General features: G+C 35.3%; 1 protein-coding gene across 2 annotated transcripts; it reads right to left on the bottom strand.

Moving 5' to 3' along the window:
* Nucleotides 1-1,754: 1,754 nt before the first annotated feature.
* LOC145166210 (bZIP transcription factor 29-like) lies at nucleotides 1,755-5,232 on the bottom strand. Of its 2 annotated transcripts, XM_079085157.1 has the most exons (5): nucleotides 4,977-5,232; nucleotides 3,671-4,882; nucleotides 2,413-2,545; nucleotides 2,247-2,331; nucleotides 1,755-2,150 (listed from the first exon to the last, which is right to left on the bottom strand). In XM_079085157.1, exons 2-5 carry the CDS (start codon nucleotides 4,723-4,725, stop codon nucleotides 2,017-2,019), a joined length of 1,407 nt encoding a protein of 468 aa, XP_078941283.1. In that variant the 5' UTR covers nucleotides 4,726-4,882; nucleotides 4,977-5,232; the 3' UTR covers nucleotides 1,755-2,016. The 2 variants fall into 2 exon arrangements, with proteins under 2 accessions (XP_078941283.1, XP_078941282.1); XM_079085156.1 differs by having other exon boundaries at nucleotides 3,671-5,232.
* Between the last annotated feature and the right edge of the window lie 9,259 nt (nucleotides 5,233-14,491).

The following is a 14,491-nucleotide window of genomic DNA, read 5'->3' as shown; positions in this document are numbered from 1 at the left end:
GCATAATGTAGAAATATCAGTTCGGAAAGTGATATCACGATCCAAGTTGGTATCCAGATCTCCACCACAAACCCTAAACCTAACCAACATCTCTCTCTCTCTCTCTCACACACACACACACACACTCACACACACATCAGTAGCACACTGCCAAGTTCAGCCACCGTACCCGACATGCCGAGTTGGTGGCACCGTGTGTGCCGAATACGTGTGACGCGTGTCGAGCTCTTTCCGAGCCCACTATGTATAGCCTAAGATGTTATGACGAGTCCACATCCATTTTACATCCCATCCCAAGGCCACCCATTAATCCACTAGTAACAAGTCAATTAATATCCCTCTTTTAGACATTTGCCACAAATATAAAACTTGCTATAATAGATTCTTGCCACGCTTAACTAATAATTTTCTCGCATCATTTTTCTCATATACCAAAAGTGCATAATCATAGCCTCAAACTCAACATCATTTAGAGTTTGAAAATTACCATTGTAATAACATGATAGAGTTTTTTAACAACCAAAACATCTTTATAGTGTAAATCTCATGGTTATCAAACCACCATACCATACTGTGTGAAGAGCATGACATTCTGAAAAAAATTGAAGAGAACAAAAATTAATGGCCGTTGTGTAAGAGTAACATAAATAAACACTATGACTTAGAAACATTATTCGAAAATGACCTCTTAGGGTAACAAAAGTTTGTTTTTGTTCATGTTTAGTCACTTTTTTTGTATACCATTTATCATTTAACGTGTTTTAGGTGTTCACAAAATACCATTGCAACATGCTATTAAGGTTTCCGACAACTTTGTTATCTCCGATGACTCTCTTCTTCGGCGAGTCTCCGGCCAAACAAAGTAACAAACAAATTTTACTGGTCATACATGGAAGATTTCGAGTTCATCAATGACAAATTCTTAGAACACACACACCTTAAACACATGTAAAATCAAGTTCATCCATGGTTTTGGAACACACATCTGAAATCAAATTCTTATATGGCAGATTTCAAGTTCATCCATGGTAGATTTTTCAGATCTCGTTTCTTGAATCATTCATCTTCATTGAGTTTAAACCCTTGAAACACACATCTGGAATCAATTTTGTTTTTGAAGTTAGGGTTCGGTTCTGATAAACAATTTGAAAAACACATCTGATATCAATTTTGTTTCTAATGAAGAAACCCTGAACAATTTGAAACACACATCTGATATCAATTTTGTTTCTAATGAAGAAACCCTAACAAGAATCGAACTCATTTCTAGTTTAAATCCTTCATCTTCATCATTTTTAAAGCCTTCAAACAAACATTTGGGATTGATTTTGTTTTGCAGTATGCTTACGATACTGATGAACGATTTCTGAAACCCCTCATCTTCATTTGACTTTAAACCCACGAATCGGACCCAAATCAAACATTGAAGGTCGAACTTGTTGGTTTTTATGTGTGTGCTTCCCTGAAAATTCATACTTAGCCGAAGAAGGTGACTGAAAAATTCATGTTTGACCAGAAAACTAATGTTGGTTGGAGACTCGTTGGAGAAGATGACCAGAGAGTCGTCGGAGATGGCAAAGTCACCGGAAACCTTCATAGCAAGCTGCAATGGTATTTTATGAACATCTAAAACAAGTTAAATGATATACAAAAAACTGACTAAGCATGAACAAAAACAAAAGTCCATTACCCTAATAGGTCATTTTCCCAAACATTATCCACTAAGCAAAAGTTACATTATTGGTCTATAAGTATTAAAAACTACAAAAAAAAAATTAAAAATACGTCATCTTTATTTATTTTTATAAATTTACAACCATTGTAAATAATTATATTAAAAAAAACAAATGAAACTGTCTATAGATAGACTTACAACAAAAAATGAATCTTAAATAAAAAAATCCAACTGGTCCCTATCTGAAAATTTGCACCTCGTTAGAAGCCTCTAGAGGTCTGGACCCGACCCGGCAGTAGTTTTACAAAGAAAACTGATTATTGAGATAAATATAAAGTTAACTAAGTATCTTGATGTAATTGATAAAGTCGAGTATCAAGTGATAGCTGAGAAAACTTAGCAGCATCTCCATTTTGCTCCATACTCATCATAATCTTCAAACGTTGAACTTCAGCAGTTAACGCCTCATTTAAGGCTGCCAACATTCAGCAACAAAACTAAAATGTCAAATACCCAAAATACCCTTCTATATAGTATGTATTATGCGTCAAAGATGGGATTTTAGACATACCGTCCCGGAGGTGGGCTTGCTGTTCCATTGCTTGTAGACGGAACTTTAACTCGTTATTTTGACTTGTCAAACTCGCCGAATCTCTCTGGTAATAAAGTAAATAAAATCAATCAAAATTAACATTGATTTTTTTTTTTTTTTAATATAAAAAGGCATTTATTCCCACCTGAAATAATGTAAGCTGGGCAGACAACGTTGTTGTTTCTGTCTGTAAGGATTGAACCTTGTTTTCCAATTCTGTGATGTAACGCGTTTTTCTTTCTTTAGATCGAGCAGCTGACTGGCGGTTTGCTAAAATCCTAATGAAGAGGACAATGTTTTTTATACTTTTTTAGTTAAATGTTTGATTATCTGTTGAATATCTAAAATACTAATGAAAAAGATCTAATGAATCTTGAGATTCAATTTTTTAAGGTATCTAACACCAAATCCCATTTACCCAACACTATTTGTAGCACCAACATGGCAATTCGCATACTATACCATTTTGGTGTTGAAACTTTCATGTGTACAATTTGGTCCTTCAAGTTTGAATTTATACATTGCTAGTTAATTTAATAGTATAGTTATATTTTAGATATAATGATTGTTACTTGTAATATTATGTTATGTATTAAATTGATATTAATTAATTATATATTATTATTATTAACCTTTATGTTTTGAATTTATTATAGAAATTCACATAATTTTAACAATTTAAAACACAATAACATACTTAATAAAAACAAAAAAGTGACATTTATAAACTAGTATAATAATAGAAGTATAAAACACACAATTGGCATATATAATACAAATATACAATACAGAATCTAATCAAAACCGAATATTGACTATATATATATATATATATATATATATATATATATATATATATATATATATATATTAATTTCAGCCTACAAAAAATGCGTTAATTGATCATGTATGGGATAACTAGTCCAAAGCATAAATATGTGATATTTCTTTAAATATGTGTAATATTTCTTCAAACGTACATGTAATATTTCTATAATGTATGTATAATGTTTATTTAAATGCGTGTTATACATGTACCTTTTTATTAGATAAAATGTATGTTTTAATAATATAATAATTAATTCAGATTAATTATATATGAATAATTTATTTAGTTCTAAGTTATAACTGTTCAATAATATAATTCACAAAGTTATTGTAACAAAAAGGATACAAGACAAATTTGTAGAAAATAATAAATATAAAGGGTATCTTTGAAAATCTATATAAGTTAGAAAAGGAAGATACTTGGTATAATTATCTTGGCTTAAAAATAGTGAAATAGGTTGGAGAAGAATCAATGTTTGCACCAAATAATCAGATGTTACACCATTAGTCCATTATGGTGCAAAAATTGATGTCACAGGTTGGATATTTTTTAATAACTGAAGAAAGTTACATACCTTTTGACTCTCTTTGGATCAGTCAAAGCTATCTCTGCAAGATTCTCATTAGTCATGATTTTCTTGAGCTCACTGCCACTAAACATACCATTTCCAAACTCTAACCTAAAAGTTTCTGAATTTGGATCGATAGAATCACTTGGTGATAATTTACCGATTTGCCCTCCAGAAGAAGGCAACAGCTTAACTGATTCATCTGCAAAGTTCATCTTTCCCATAATGCTATCCATGGAGACACTTCTATAGTGTCTTGTAGTTGGAGCAACTTCTCCACCTGCACTCCTTTTAACCCCTTCTTTTTTATCAGTAACTAAAGTGACTCCTAACCTCTGCATATTGTTACTGCTTGTAGCTTCATTATCACTGTTATCACCTCCATTAGTTTTTGTACCACTAGCTCTGCTATCCAAATCTTCACAGTTTTCACCTCTAAAGGAGTTTAGTCTTCCAAGATTATTCAAGTTCATGTAAGTTGAAAATAAATCATCTGCGACTTCACCTTCTGAATTCTTCTCTCCAACTTTGCTTTCACTACCGTTTCTCTCCCAATTTGATTCACGTTTGACTTCTAATCCCTTTAAACCTCTTGATGATGGGATTAATGGTGGTGATGATTGTAAGATAGTTGAAAACCCGAATGGAATATCACTGTTTGATCTCCTGTGTGTCTTACGAGGTGGAAGTGGAAGGCTCTCATGATCACCTACCATTTGATCAGATGTGAGTGCAGAAGTGGGGTCCCGATAAGGGCTCAAAGGGGGTAAAGAGTCAAGTGAGAAATACGAGGGCTGTGATAAAGTTCTTGAATGGGAAGAACCAGTAGCAAGAGTTAGATTCTGTGAGGAAGGTGAAAGGGGAGGCATTTGTGGATGAGACTGAGGTATTCCCACTCTTTTAATGGTGTTTTCAATGTTAATATTTGGGGGAAATTGTGTAATTTGGGCACGAATATCAGGATGATTGAAAGTAATATGTGATTGCAGTTTAGGGACTGATGATGACGAAGCACCAAATGACGATTGTAGCCTTTGGTTGCCTTCCTCAGATTCACTCATTTCTTTTCACTTCCCCCAAAATCTTCAATACTATCAATCAGTCGAGTTGAACAGATGACAAAATGCCTTATATAAATGTAAAAATGGGATGAACAAACCCTAAGAGCACTACTAACTACTGAGGATCGAGGCTACAACCAGTGACTGAATTAAAAACCTAACTTAGACAAATGAGTCGTTAATATCAACAACTCGCATACAATTTTTTTGAATGATAAAAGAAACAGAAAACACAAGTATAAATAGTTTACCGAATGACTAGAACAGGGACGAAATGACAGCCGATCAGCACAAGATAGCTAGGGTTTCTCCGCCAAATGGTGACGGAATGGACGAAGATGGATAGCCGGCAAGTCTCTCACTGTGTGTTTCTCTCCCTCTCTCTCTCTAAAAGTATTAACTTTCTCTCTCTAGATATCGAGGATGATGCACTACTGCACGGATTTCTTGGTCACTACTGAGATATCGAACACCATACATTGATCATTGTTTGAATATCAGCAGGTTAACGTTACATTTTCTATTTAAAGTAATATTTTTAGTTAAGGGTTAAGCTTTCTTGAGAAAGACATTATAAACATTGGTTTTAAATTATCAACAAACTAAAAAAAATATTATAAACAAATTTATAGATTATAAACTTTTTGTTATAAAGAAAAATAATGTAATAAGTTTCATGTTACATTTTAATTTTATAATTTTTTACTAAGTTCTAAATATTTTTTGTATAAGTTCGTTCCGAATTTAGTTTTTCTTTTTTATACAAATATACTTTTTACAACTTTTTAGACATTCTTTAGAACCTTTTAAGACCTTTTTTTTATACTTTTTATGAAAAAATTTATAATTTTTTTTAAAAAGGATTAAAACATTTTAAAGAACCTTTTCTAAAATATGGGTCAAAAAGTGGACAATATTCACAAACCAATTATAACAAAAATTAAAATCTGAATCAAAATTGTAAAATTGGAATGCGACCTACCTGGTATCATGGTATCACAAGTGAAAAAACTAAAACTTTATAGTTTATTGTATTTCTATAATATTTTCCAGTTTGTTAGCAACTTCAAGACAATTTCAATAATATCTTTCCCCAAAACAACGCAAACCCTTTTTGGTTATTTAAGTCATTGGTTTTTTTATTAAATCACATAAAATATGTTATATACATACTGATGAATTGAAAGTTTGAACCAGATTATTTTATGGTATAAATCTCAATATAAAATAACATAATAATGTATCTTAATTTAGTTTTATTTATTCGTTTGTAAATGATTTAGGTTATGTTTGGCTTAGTAGCTGAAAAGCTAGCTGTTAAATAAAAAACTAGCTGATAGTTGATAAAAAATGACGTTTGGTAAAACTAGCTGAAAAATATGAAATGACATTTAAAAGAATGTGTTTTATAATTAATTAAGGGGTATATTTGGAAAATTTTAAAATAGCTCCTAAAAAGCTAGTCTAAATAGCTTTTTAAAAAGCTAGCTTTTAAGCTACTTTTTGGTTTGTCAAACATGACAATTTAAAAAAGCTCGAAAAATAAGCTAGCTTCTAGCTGTGGCGCGCCAAACACAGCCTTAAACTGGTATATTATGTAGTTTCATTAAGCCTATTGCATGGGGAATCAAGCTCAACTCTTGGATTCGGTTGGTTTAGTCTCTTCCGCTAATTTTACTTGATTTAATCAATTTTGGGTTAATCGATTTTGTTTACCGGGCAACCTAATAGGTTTAGCGTTTATATGTTTCAAGCCATTTTTTTCATTCACAAACTAGGTAACTTAGGTAATTTTTTGTTAATCCTAAGTTTTTAGTGTAATAAAGATTATTCATTTTGGTCGCTATTTCAAATGAAATTTTATAAAGACTTAGTATTTTACATTTTGAACACATTTTAAATTTCATTAGCTTTATTTTGAACCAATTAAGGTTTGTAAGTTGCAAAACATCATGTTGAACTTGAGCCTAAAAAGATAAATAACACCAAAAAAGATAAATAAATCATGTTGAATTTGTGATTAAAAAATGGTTAAACGCATCATTTACACAACGTATAACGAACTTGCCCCATGTCCATCATGTAAACTAGTCCGGAACCGAACCGAATACCACTAACCGACAACAAATGGTTCCGATTCCAGTTCGGTTCTGGTTCTGATTCGGGTTTTCAATTAAAAATTGCATCCCTTTTTGTATGTCTATTATGATTAGGGGTGTTCATGGTCATAGATGGTTAACCGAACTGAAATTTCATTTCAGAAGGTTAACCGAAACAATCAGTATAATAATATTTTAAACCTAAATCACAATCGAAAAATCTGGTTAATCGACTTTCGATTACACGGTTTTTTCTGTTTGATTATATGTTAACCAGTTACCTATTTGCTAATTAATAAATATATTTTCAAAATAACAAATTTTATAACTAATTTCAAAACATAATTTGATATGGTAGAGGTCTCGGGTTTCAAATGTTTGAGTTTGGACCTTAATGAATAAGGTTCGTGGGTTATGTGCTAAGACTTTGGGTTTAAAGTGAAGTTGAGTTTAAATTGGATTTTGGGCTTGCTAGACCAGGTCTGCTACGACGCGACAAACTAGCGACTACGACGTGGTTACTGTTGTGGCCCAAGCCCAAGTTTCTAAGGTTTCTCCTATATTTAAAGACATTAAATCCAAGATTAGGTCATTCCCTTCGGCCTCCATCCTCCTATCTCGAAATCCTAGCCTCCCTTCTATCTTTTCCTTTTCCTCCTTGACTTATCTTGTTGAAGTGTGTCATTTTGGGTGTTCTGAAGGAAGGTCATCATCCCTTGGAGCTTGGGTGTGTATTTTAGAAGAGGTCAAACACCTTGTGCATCACTTGGACCTCTGTAAGTGTTCAAGTTCCCAACTTTGTGGCTTAAGCTTCTTAGACCTAGAATTTTATGGTTTTTTATGTTCCTTTCATGGTGGTGGTTGGAGTTCATAGGATAACTCCAAATAAAGCTTGCAACTTTATCTACCTTTGATGTCCCTGGAGTGTTTCATCTTGTAGATCTAGAACTTGAGGGTTGTTTGTTGTTATGCATGAGTTAAAGGTCATATTTTGCCATTTTAACCTAAAATGGTGAAGGACATGCATGGGGAATGCATGTCCATAATGTTAGGATTTTTTATGAACCATTTGGGTACAAAGAAGATTTATGGAAGATATGAGTTGTGGACTTAACGAATTTAAGCTCTTAATGAAGAAAGACATTTTTGGACTGAAACTATGTCGCGGCCAAGGAAGGCCCGCGGCATGGTGGCGCACTATAACACGTTTGTTTTGTCTGGACTTGGCGACGATGCAGCCAAGGATACGCCGCAGCGTGGTGGCCGTTGACCTGGTTGACCATTGACCATTGACTTTTGACCAATTTGAGCTTAAGTCAAACTTAAAGGATTTGGGTTGTTAATTGAGGTTTGACCTTTATTTTGTAATAGTCGATTCACAGGTTTGATCAGTGCAAGGAGTTGAGTGTGTGACTGTGTTTCTCCAATTTTGCAATTCATGTGAGTCTTCTCACCATACCACGTGTGACACTGTATATCCTTTGTGTGATAGGGTAAAGGTATTTTTAGAGTACGAGTATACTAGTTGACCAAAACAACTCCTTGTTATGTATGTGCATTATCAGATACTTAGTGTCATGTTAGGATAGACTGTCTTTTTGACTTATATATGAAAGACTGTGGTTGGATCACATCACTTGTATGAAAGACTGTGATTGGATCATAAAACCTATATGAAAGACTGTGGTTGTATCACATCTTTAGTATGAAAGATTGTAGTTGCACAACTGTGACCTCCCCATTTTAATGGCCAGAAAAGACTGATTCTGCTTATGCTTTGTTTAAAAATCAGAGTATCCTTTTGAATAAAAGTGTTGCGGAATTTGTTCCCAAAAAACATGATAAATACATTATCAAAGCATTTCCGAAGAAATGTATTTTTATTCATTTTAAAATATTGGGATGTCATCGTCAATACAAAAACATAAGCATAAACAGAACTTACATTCATTATCACTAGTGATTTATATCTCCTTAATCCCTCAGTGTAATGTAATCTCATATCGACACATGTGATACAAATAAGCTGAGTGGGTCAGGTTGGGAAACCTGCTGAGTACATAGGGTTTTCAACCCACAATAATATAATTATTATATTTAATCATCAAACAATTAACCCAATTACCCATCTCCGTTATCTTATTTACTCTTAAGGATTTATCCAAAGAATTAGCTATTCCTCGTTCATTCTTTCCTAAGGATTATCCTAAGGAATAGGCACGAAATCCATCGTTGCCAGGTTTACTCAACAGGCACTAAATCCATAGTTGCCAGGGTTTGCTCAACATGCATTAAATCCATAGCTGCCAGGGTTATCTCGTTTATCGACAGTATCGTTTCCGAGAATCCACTCTCAATACATGTCAATGGGTTTTTATCTCGTTTATCGACAATATTGTTTCCGAGAATCCACTCACAATACATGTCAATGGGTTTTTAGAGTACAACTGGTGAATACACAGTTCAAATAACACTTACAGGTTGCGAGCCTGCTAGTGTTCTACTGGACTGTCTAGAATAGTCTGTGGTTGTCATCCATACTCTGCTAGATGACGGGGCCAACACTTGGGTAAAAGGCTTCTCTCATGGTTCACCTCTCACCCTTATCTCATGGTCTATATAACCTCTCATCATTTTATTTTTTTGTCACACAACAACTATTTCATCTACCCATGTTTTACCCAACACATTTTGTAGATATAAAATACATATACAATTTAAATCATTTAAAACATGTATAAAAATCTTTCACCTAGCATAGACGGCAAGTGTACAGACAATATGCACACATAGCATGTAATTTATATTAATTACTTCATATCTATGTGTAAGATGAAAGTAACTATGCACTCACCTAATAAGGTGGTGACTCGGTACTCGGACAGAGCTTCGTTTACTTAAAACAGCTTCTTTCGACAAAACCTAGTATCATTACCACTAGAGTTTAGTCTAAGGTTCGACGAGACTAATTAATAGTCTAGCCATTATTACTATTATATAAGAGTTAAACAATACTCTTCGCCTACTATGTACAGACAAGGGCCAGACATAAAACACCAGAGGGCAGGACCATTTTGGCATATAACACTTCTGAAATCCAACAACCCTATGCGGCCCTTTAAACCAGATTTCCCGTACCGCGAGTAGTTAAAAAGATATTATAACGACACTTATATAACCCATAATAATAGCTCATATAATTATTATAAGGTCCTAATAACATTACTATATTGAAACATAAGTTATACTAAAGATAGGGTAGGTGTAGCTTACTTACAACGGGTTTTTCTCAAAACCGGGCTCCGCCGAAGCAGAGTTTCTGAGCCGAAGGCTCTTCTTTTCGGAGCCGTCGGGCGCTCCAGGACTTCCGCCTCGTGCTAGGGGGTTCCCTAGGCTTTTTTTGGGGGGGGGGGGTAGGGCTTAGAGAGATGTTCTATAGAGAGAGAGGAAGAAGTTGGAAGGTATGAGGAATGAAGGGAACCTAACACCTCTATTTATAAGCTTCCTAGAGCGTCATCACGTCGTGGTGCCTCTCACCACGTCGTGGTGTTGCGTAGGCTCCAAGGTTTCGTCTGGTGCTGACACGTGGCATCGCACATAGGGTGGAAATCAACCGATTTTCAAAAATTCATAACTTTCGCATACAAGCTCCTTTTTCGACGTTCTTTATATCCACGCGTAGGTAAAAATAAGATCTACAACTTTCATTTTGCCTCTATCGGCTAACTCTCGACCGATCTTAAATTTAACAGTACGAGGAGATTATACTGTTAAATGTCCGCGTAAAATTCATAACTTCTACATACAGACTTCGTTTTCGTCTGTCTTTTTACCGTTGAGTTCCTATTAATGAGATCTTCAATTCTCATTTAGGTCGTGTAGGCCAAAAATCGCTCGATCTAAAATTTGAGTTTCGGGTCGTGCACTGCTAAGCTAAATCTTAGAAAAATCATAACTTCCTCATACGAAGTCAGATTTGGGCGTTCTTTTTATGGACGCTCTTGGTTTAACGTATACTACAACTTTTGTTTAGATTTCTAAGGCTAAAAAGTCCTTCATCATAAATTCACTATTTATGTTTCCTCGTGCAGTGTCGGTTTTGCCGAAAAATTTCGACAGGTCATAACTTCTTCGTTATAACTCGGATTTCGGCGTTCTTTATATGTACGGAACCCTTGTAACATATACTACCACTTGGAAAAGATTAATCCTTCTAAATAATCTTCCATCAAAAACTCATTTTTGATTCTTATTGTCTCTAAATTGACTAGTCCGGATCTACGGGCATTACAACAACATATGATGGTATTAGTTGATCGTTGAGTGGATACTCTAGGGTTTGTATGTAGTTTAAGTTAGGTAGCCTGAGAAATCTTGGCATAAAGCCTTATTGCATGGTTCTTGTTTGATTTATTGCTTTAGAGTGGGATCATCTGTTTGAATGTCTTTCTGACTCTCGACTTTATATGACTATGTATTCATGAGGCGGTTATCAGTATTAGCATTGGACCTGACATGGATATTGTTGCAACGAGATGCCGATTATTCCATGACAACCGAGAGCCAATAGCAGAATGCTAGTAGATGACACACATGATTGTTATGTATGTTGTATGCATTGTATGTATGGTGGAATATGTGGTATATCAGGGATCTCACTAAGCTTTATGCTTACAGTTGTGAACTAAACGCTTTGCAGATTGTTCATGAGAAGAGCTCCCAGATCGTGGGACTATAGACACACATCAAAGATATTGATTTCCATTGTTTTGTAATGGGCAAATGTCATATTAGCCCATCGAACTTATCGTGTTTTTTTTAAAAGGTCACTCAACTTTTTTTTGTACATTAAGGGAATGAACTCTCATTTTCCTGTTTTAAAACATCCTTATGTAACATGATACGGGGTAAGCCTGTAAAATGTATGACCTGACCACCCAGAATGATCCTTCAGCATCTCGTACACGTTCAATTGCAAATGGTTCCGATTGCCATCAGAATGGCCTCGATCTATCCTGGCTTCTTTTATTACAATAGTGGAGGACGTGTCTTGTAATTCACACTTGCAGTTAGCAAAACAAAAACCTAAAGGCTGAATACGACCACCAACCAAGAAACCAGATTCATCGATCGATATCTCGTTACCCATCTTCACGTTAAACATGTATTTCTCTTTGTTGTTCGTTTCATCATTAATTATCTGCCAATTTCTACTTTGTTTAATCGGACCAACTGTTGAGATGAGTAATCAACTGCTCTTGTATCTGATTGTTCCTTAAGTCCATGGTTAACCCTACAACGACTCTGAAGTTTTTAGGTTTGATTGTTTTTTATTAAATTTTAACTATCCGATTTGTAGGATGGCTCCACTTTGACTTCAAATCTAGTACTTAGTTATGCAAAATTGATATCGATTTAGAAATTATATTACTAACAGGTTGTAGATGTGTTATTTCCTAATTATTCGTTTTATTTTTCTGTAAATCTATTCAGGAGAAGGTAAGCCTAGGTGGGTTCATTACGCTAATAGTTCCTTAGTTCAAGAAGATTAAAAAGGAACTTCACCATCTTCATCTAAACCACCTTCAGAAGAAAAACCTGGTGATGGAGTCAAGTTATTTGATCTTGCAGGTGACACCAAATGGTGGTTACACCATCAACCTAAAGAAAATCCCACCTCTTTCTGGGAACCATCATGGGAAACCATGGAAATGGAAGAAAAATATGCAAAAATCAAGGATTTTGAAGCAGAGAAAAAGAGTCAGGATGAAATGAGCAAGGCTGAGCTTTTGGAAGCACTTTGCCATTCTCAAACACGAGCAAGGGAAGCTGAAAAAGTTGCACAAAAAGAAAACAATGAAAAAGAAGACATGATCAATCAGTTTATGAAGCAAGCTTCACAGCTATTTGCTTACAAGCAATGGTTTCGTATATTGCAACTGGAAGCTACTAGGAACAGTAAGTATCATCAGCAAAGGGTTTTGTGTTCTGGGTTTTTTTTATTTTGGATATGGTGTTCACGATTTTTGGAGTGGCATTGAAGAAGATATGTATTAAAAGGGTACTTGTAACATCCATAAAATTCAAGTCAATTTAAAACTTTTAAAACATTTCCAAAACCATTAACCATTACAAAACTTATTTTCAAAATGTATCATATCAGAGTATCCCAGAAACAAAGTCATAAAAAGTGAGGAGTTGTACGATCACGCCTTCGCCTTGCCATGATCCCCTGATGTACCTGAAACAATAAACTGAAACTGTAAGCCTGAAAGCTTAGTGAGTTACCCCAAAATACTCATACCACAACAATACCCATATAATCATAAACAACATACTATGGGTCCAGTCAACCATCGGGTTGGAATACCCCAAGCCCTCAACCATCCGGTTGGAATGCCAACACACTATGGGTCCAATCATCTTCGGGATGGAATACCCCAGGCCCACAACCAACAGGTTGGAATGCCCACATACTACGAGTCCAATCATCCTTGGGATGGAATACTCACTGTCCACAACCTACAGGTTGGAATGCCCATGTCTATTGGCCTCCGCACAAAGCAGATAAACCTCAACCGCTAAACGAACATGTGCACATATAACAGATAATCACATAACAGTCTATAGACAATACTTGATCTAACGGATCATACCACATAGCACATGACACCCTCCTATCTACCAGGATGCCGATCTAACAGATCATATAATATTATCCTACCCTCTAGGCTACCGGTCTAACAAGTCATACCACATACCATATAATATTATCCTACCCTCTAGGATACCGGTCTAACAGGTCATACCACATACCATATAATATTATCCTACCCTCTAGGATACCGGTCTAACAGATCATACTAGCATAACATAACCAAATAACAATCCAAAGGGTCGGCCTTGGTGCCTTAGACCCTTGAGTATAGTGAGGATAACTCACCTCACAAGTAGCTTGGAAGGTAGTGTCAAACTCCTCCAGATGTAGCTCCAACTCCAACACCTATATTCACCAATGTCCTTTGCTATCAATATTTAATTTACCAAAATACCCTCAGAAGTCAACTGTCACGGTCAACAATCCATGTTGACCTCAACTCGTCGAGTACCCTTATCTACTCGCCGAGTTCCTTGCATAACTTGCCAACTCGCCGAGTCACTCGTCTGACACGTCGAGCCTAAGGCAATCTTCATCGGACTCGTCGAGTCGTTCATACGACTCGCCGAGTCCCTTCAGTCCTTCATCCATACAGATGGTTTTAAGCCATGCTAAGGCTCCATACTGTAGATCCAATCTCCTAGGGCATGTTTATCACGTAAAGTTGCAAACTTTACGTGCATGCAAGGTGCTAATGACTTAAATCAAGCTAAAGAAGAGGTTCTAGGCAAAAGAGCTTCACCAACATGCTAAAGACTAAGACTTTATGATGATAAGAGCCAAGATGAGCCTAGATCTGAAGTTGCAACTTCAGATCTTGGTTCATCACTCGAAATGTAACACCAAATGCCCAAAATGGTCCCAAAACTCAAATATAAAAGGGATCTAGCTAGAAGAAGCTCAAGGTGATGACTTGATACCTTCAAATGATGATAAACTGAGGTAGACTTCAGATCCCCAACTGTTCCTTGCTCAAAGCTTCTTGATCTTCAAGCCTTTCCTCACCAAG

Source organism: Lactuca virosa, chromosome 3 (assembly GCF_052849685.1).
Source record: "Lactuca virosa cultivar CGN04683 chromosome 3, Lactuca_virosa_CGN04683_v6, whole genome shotgun sequence".
In the NCBI taxonomy this organism is placed as follows: domain Eukaryota; kingdom Viridiplantae; phylum Streptophyta; class Magnoliopsida; order Asterales; family Asteraceae; genus Lactuca; species Lactuca virosa.
Note: the sequence above shows the minus strand (reverse complement) of the source record. Positions and strands in the feature narration are given on the sequence as shown.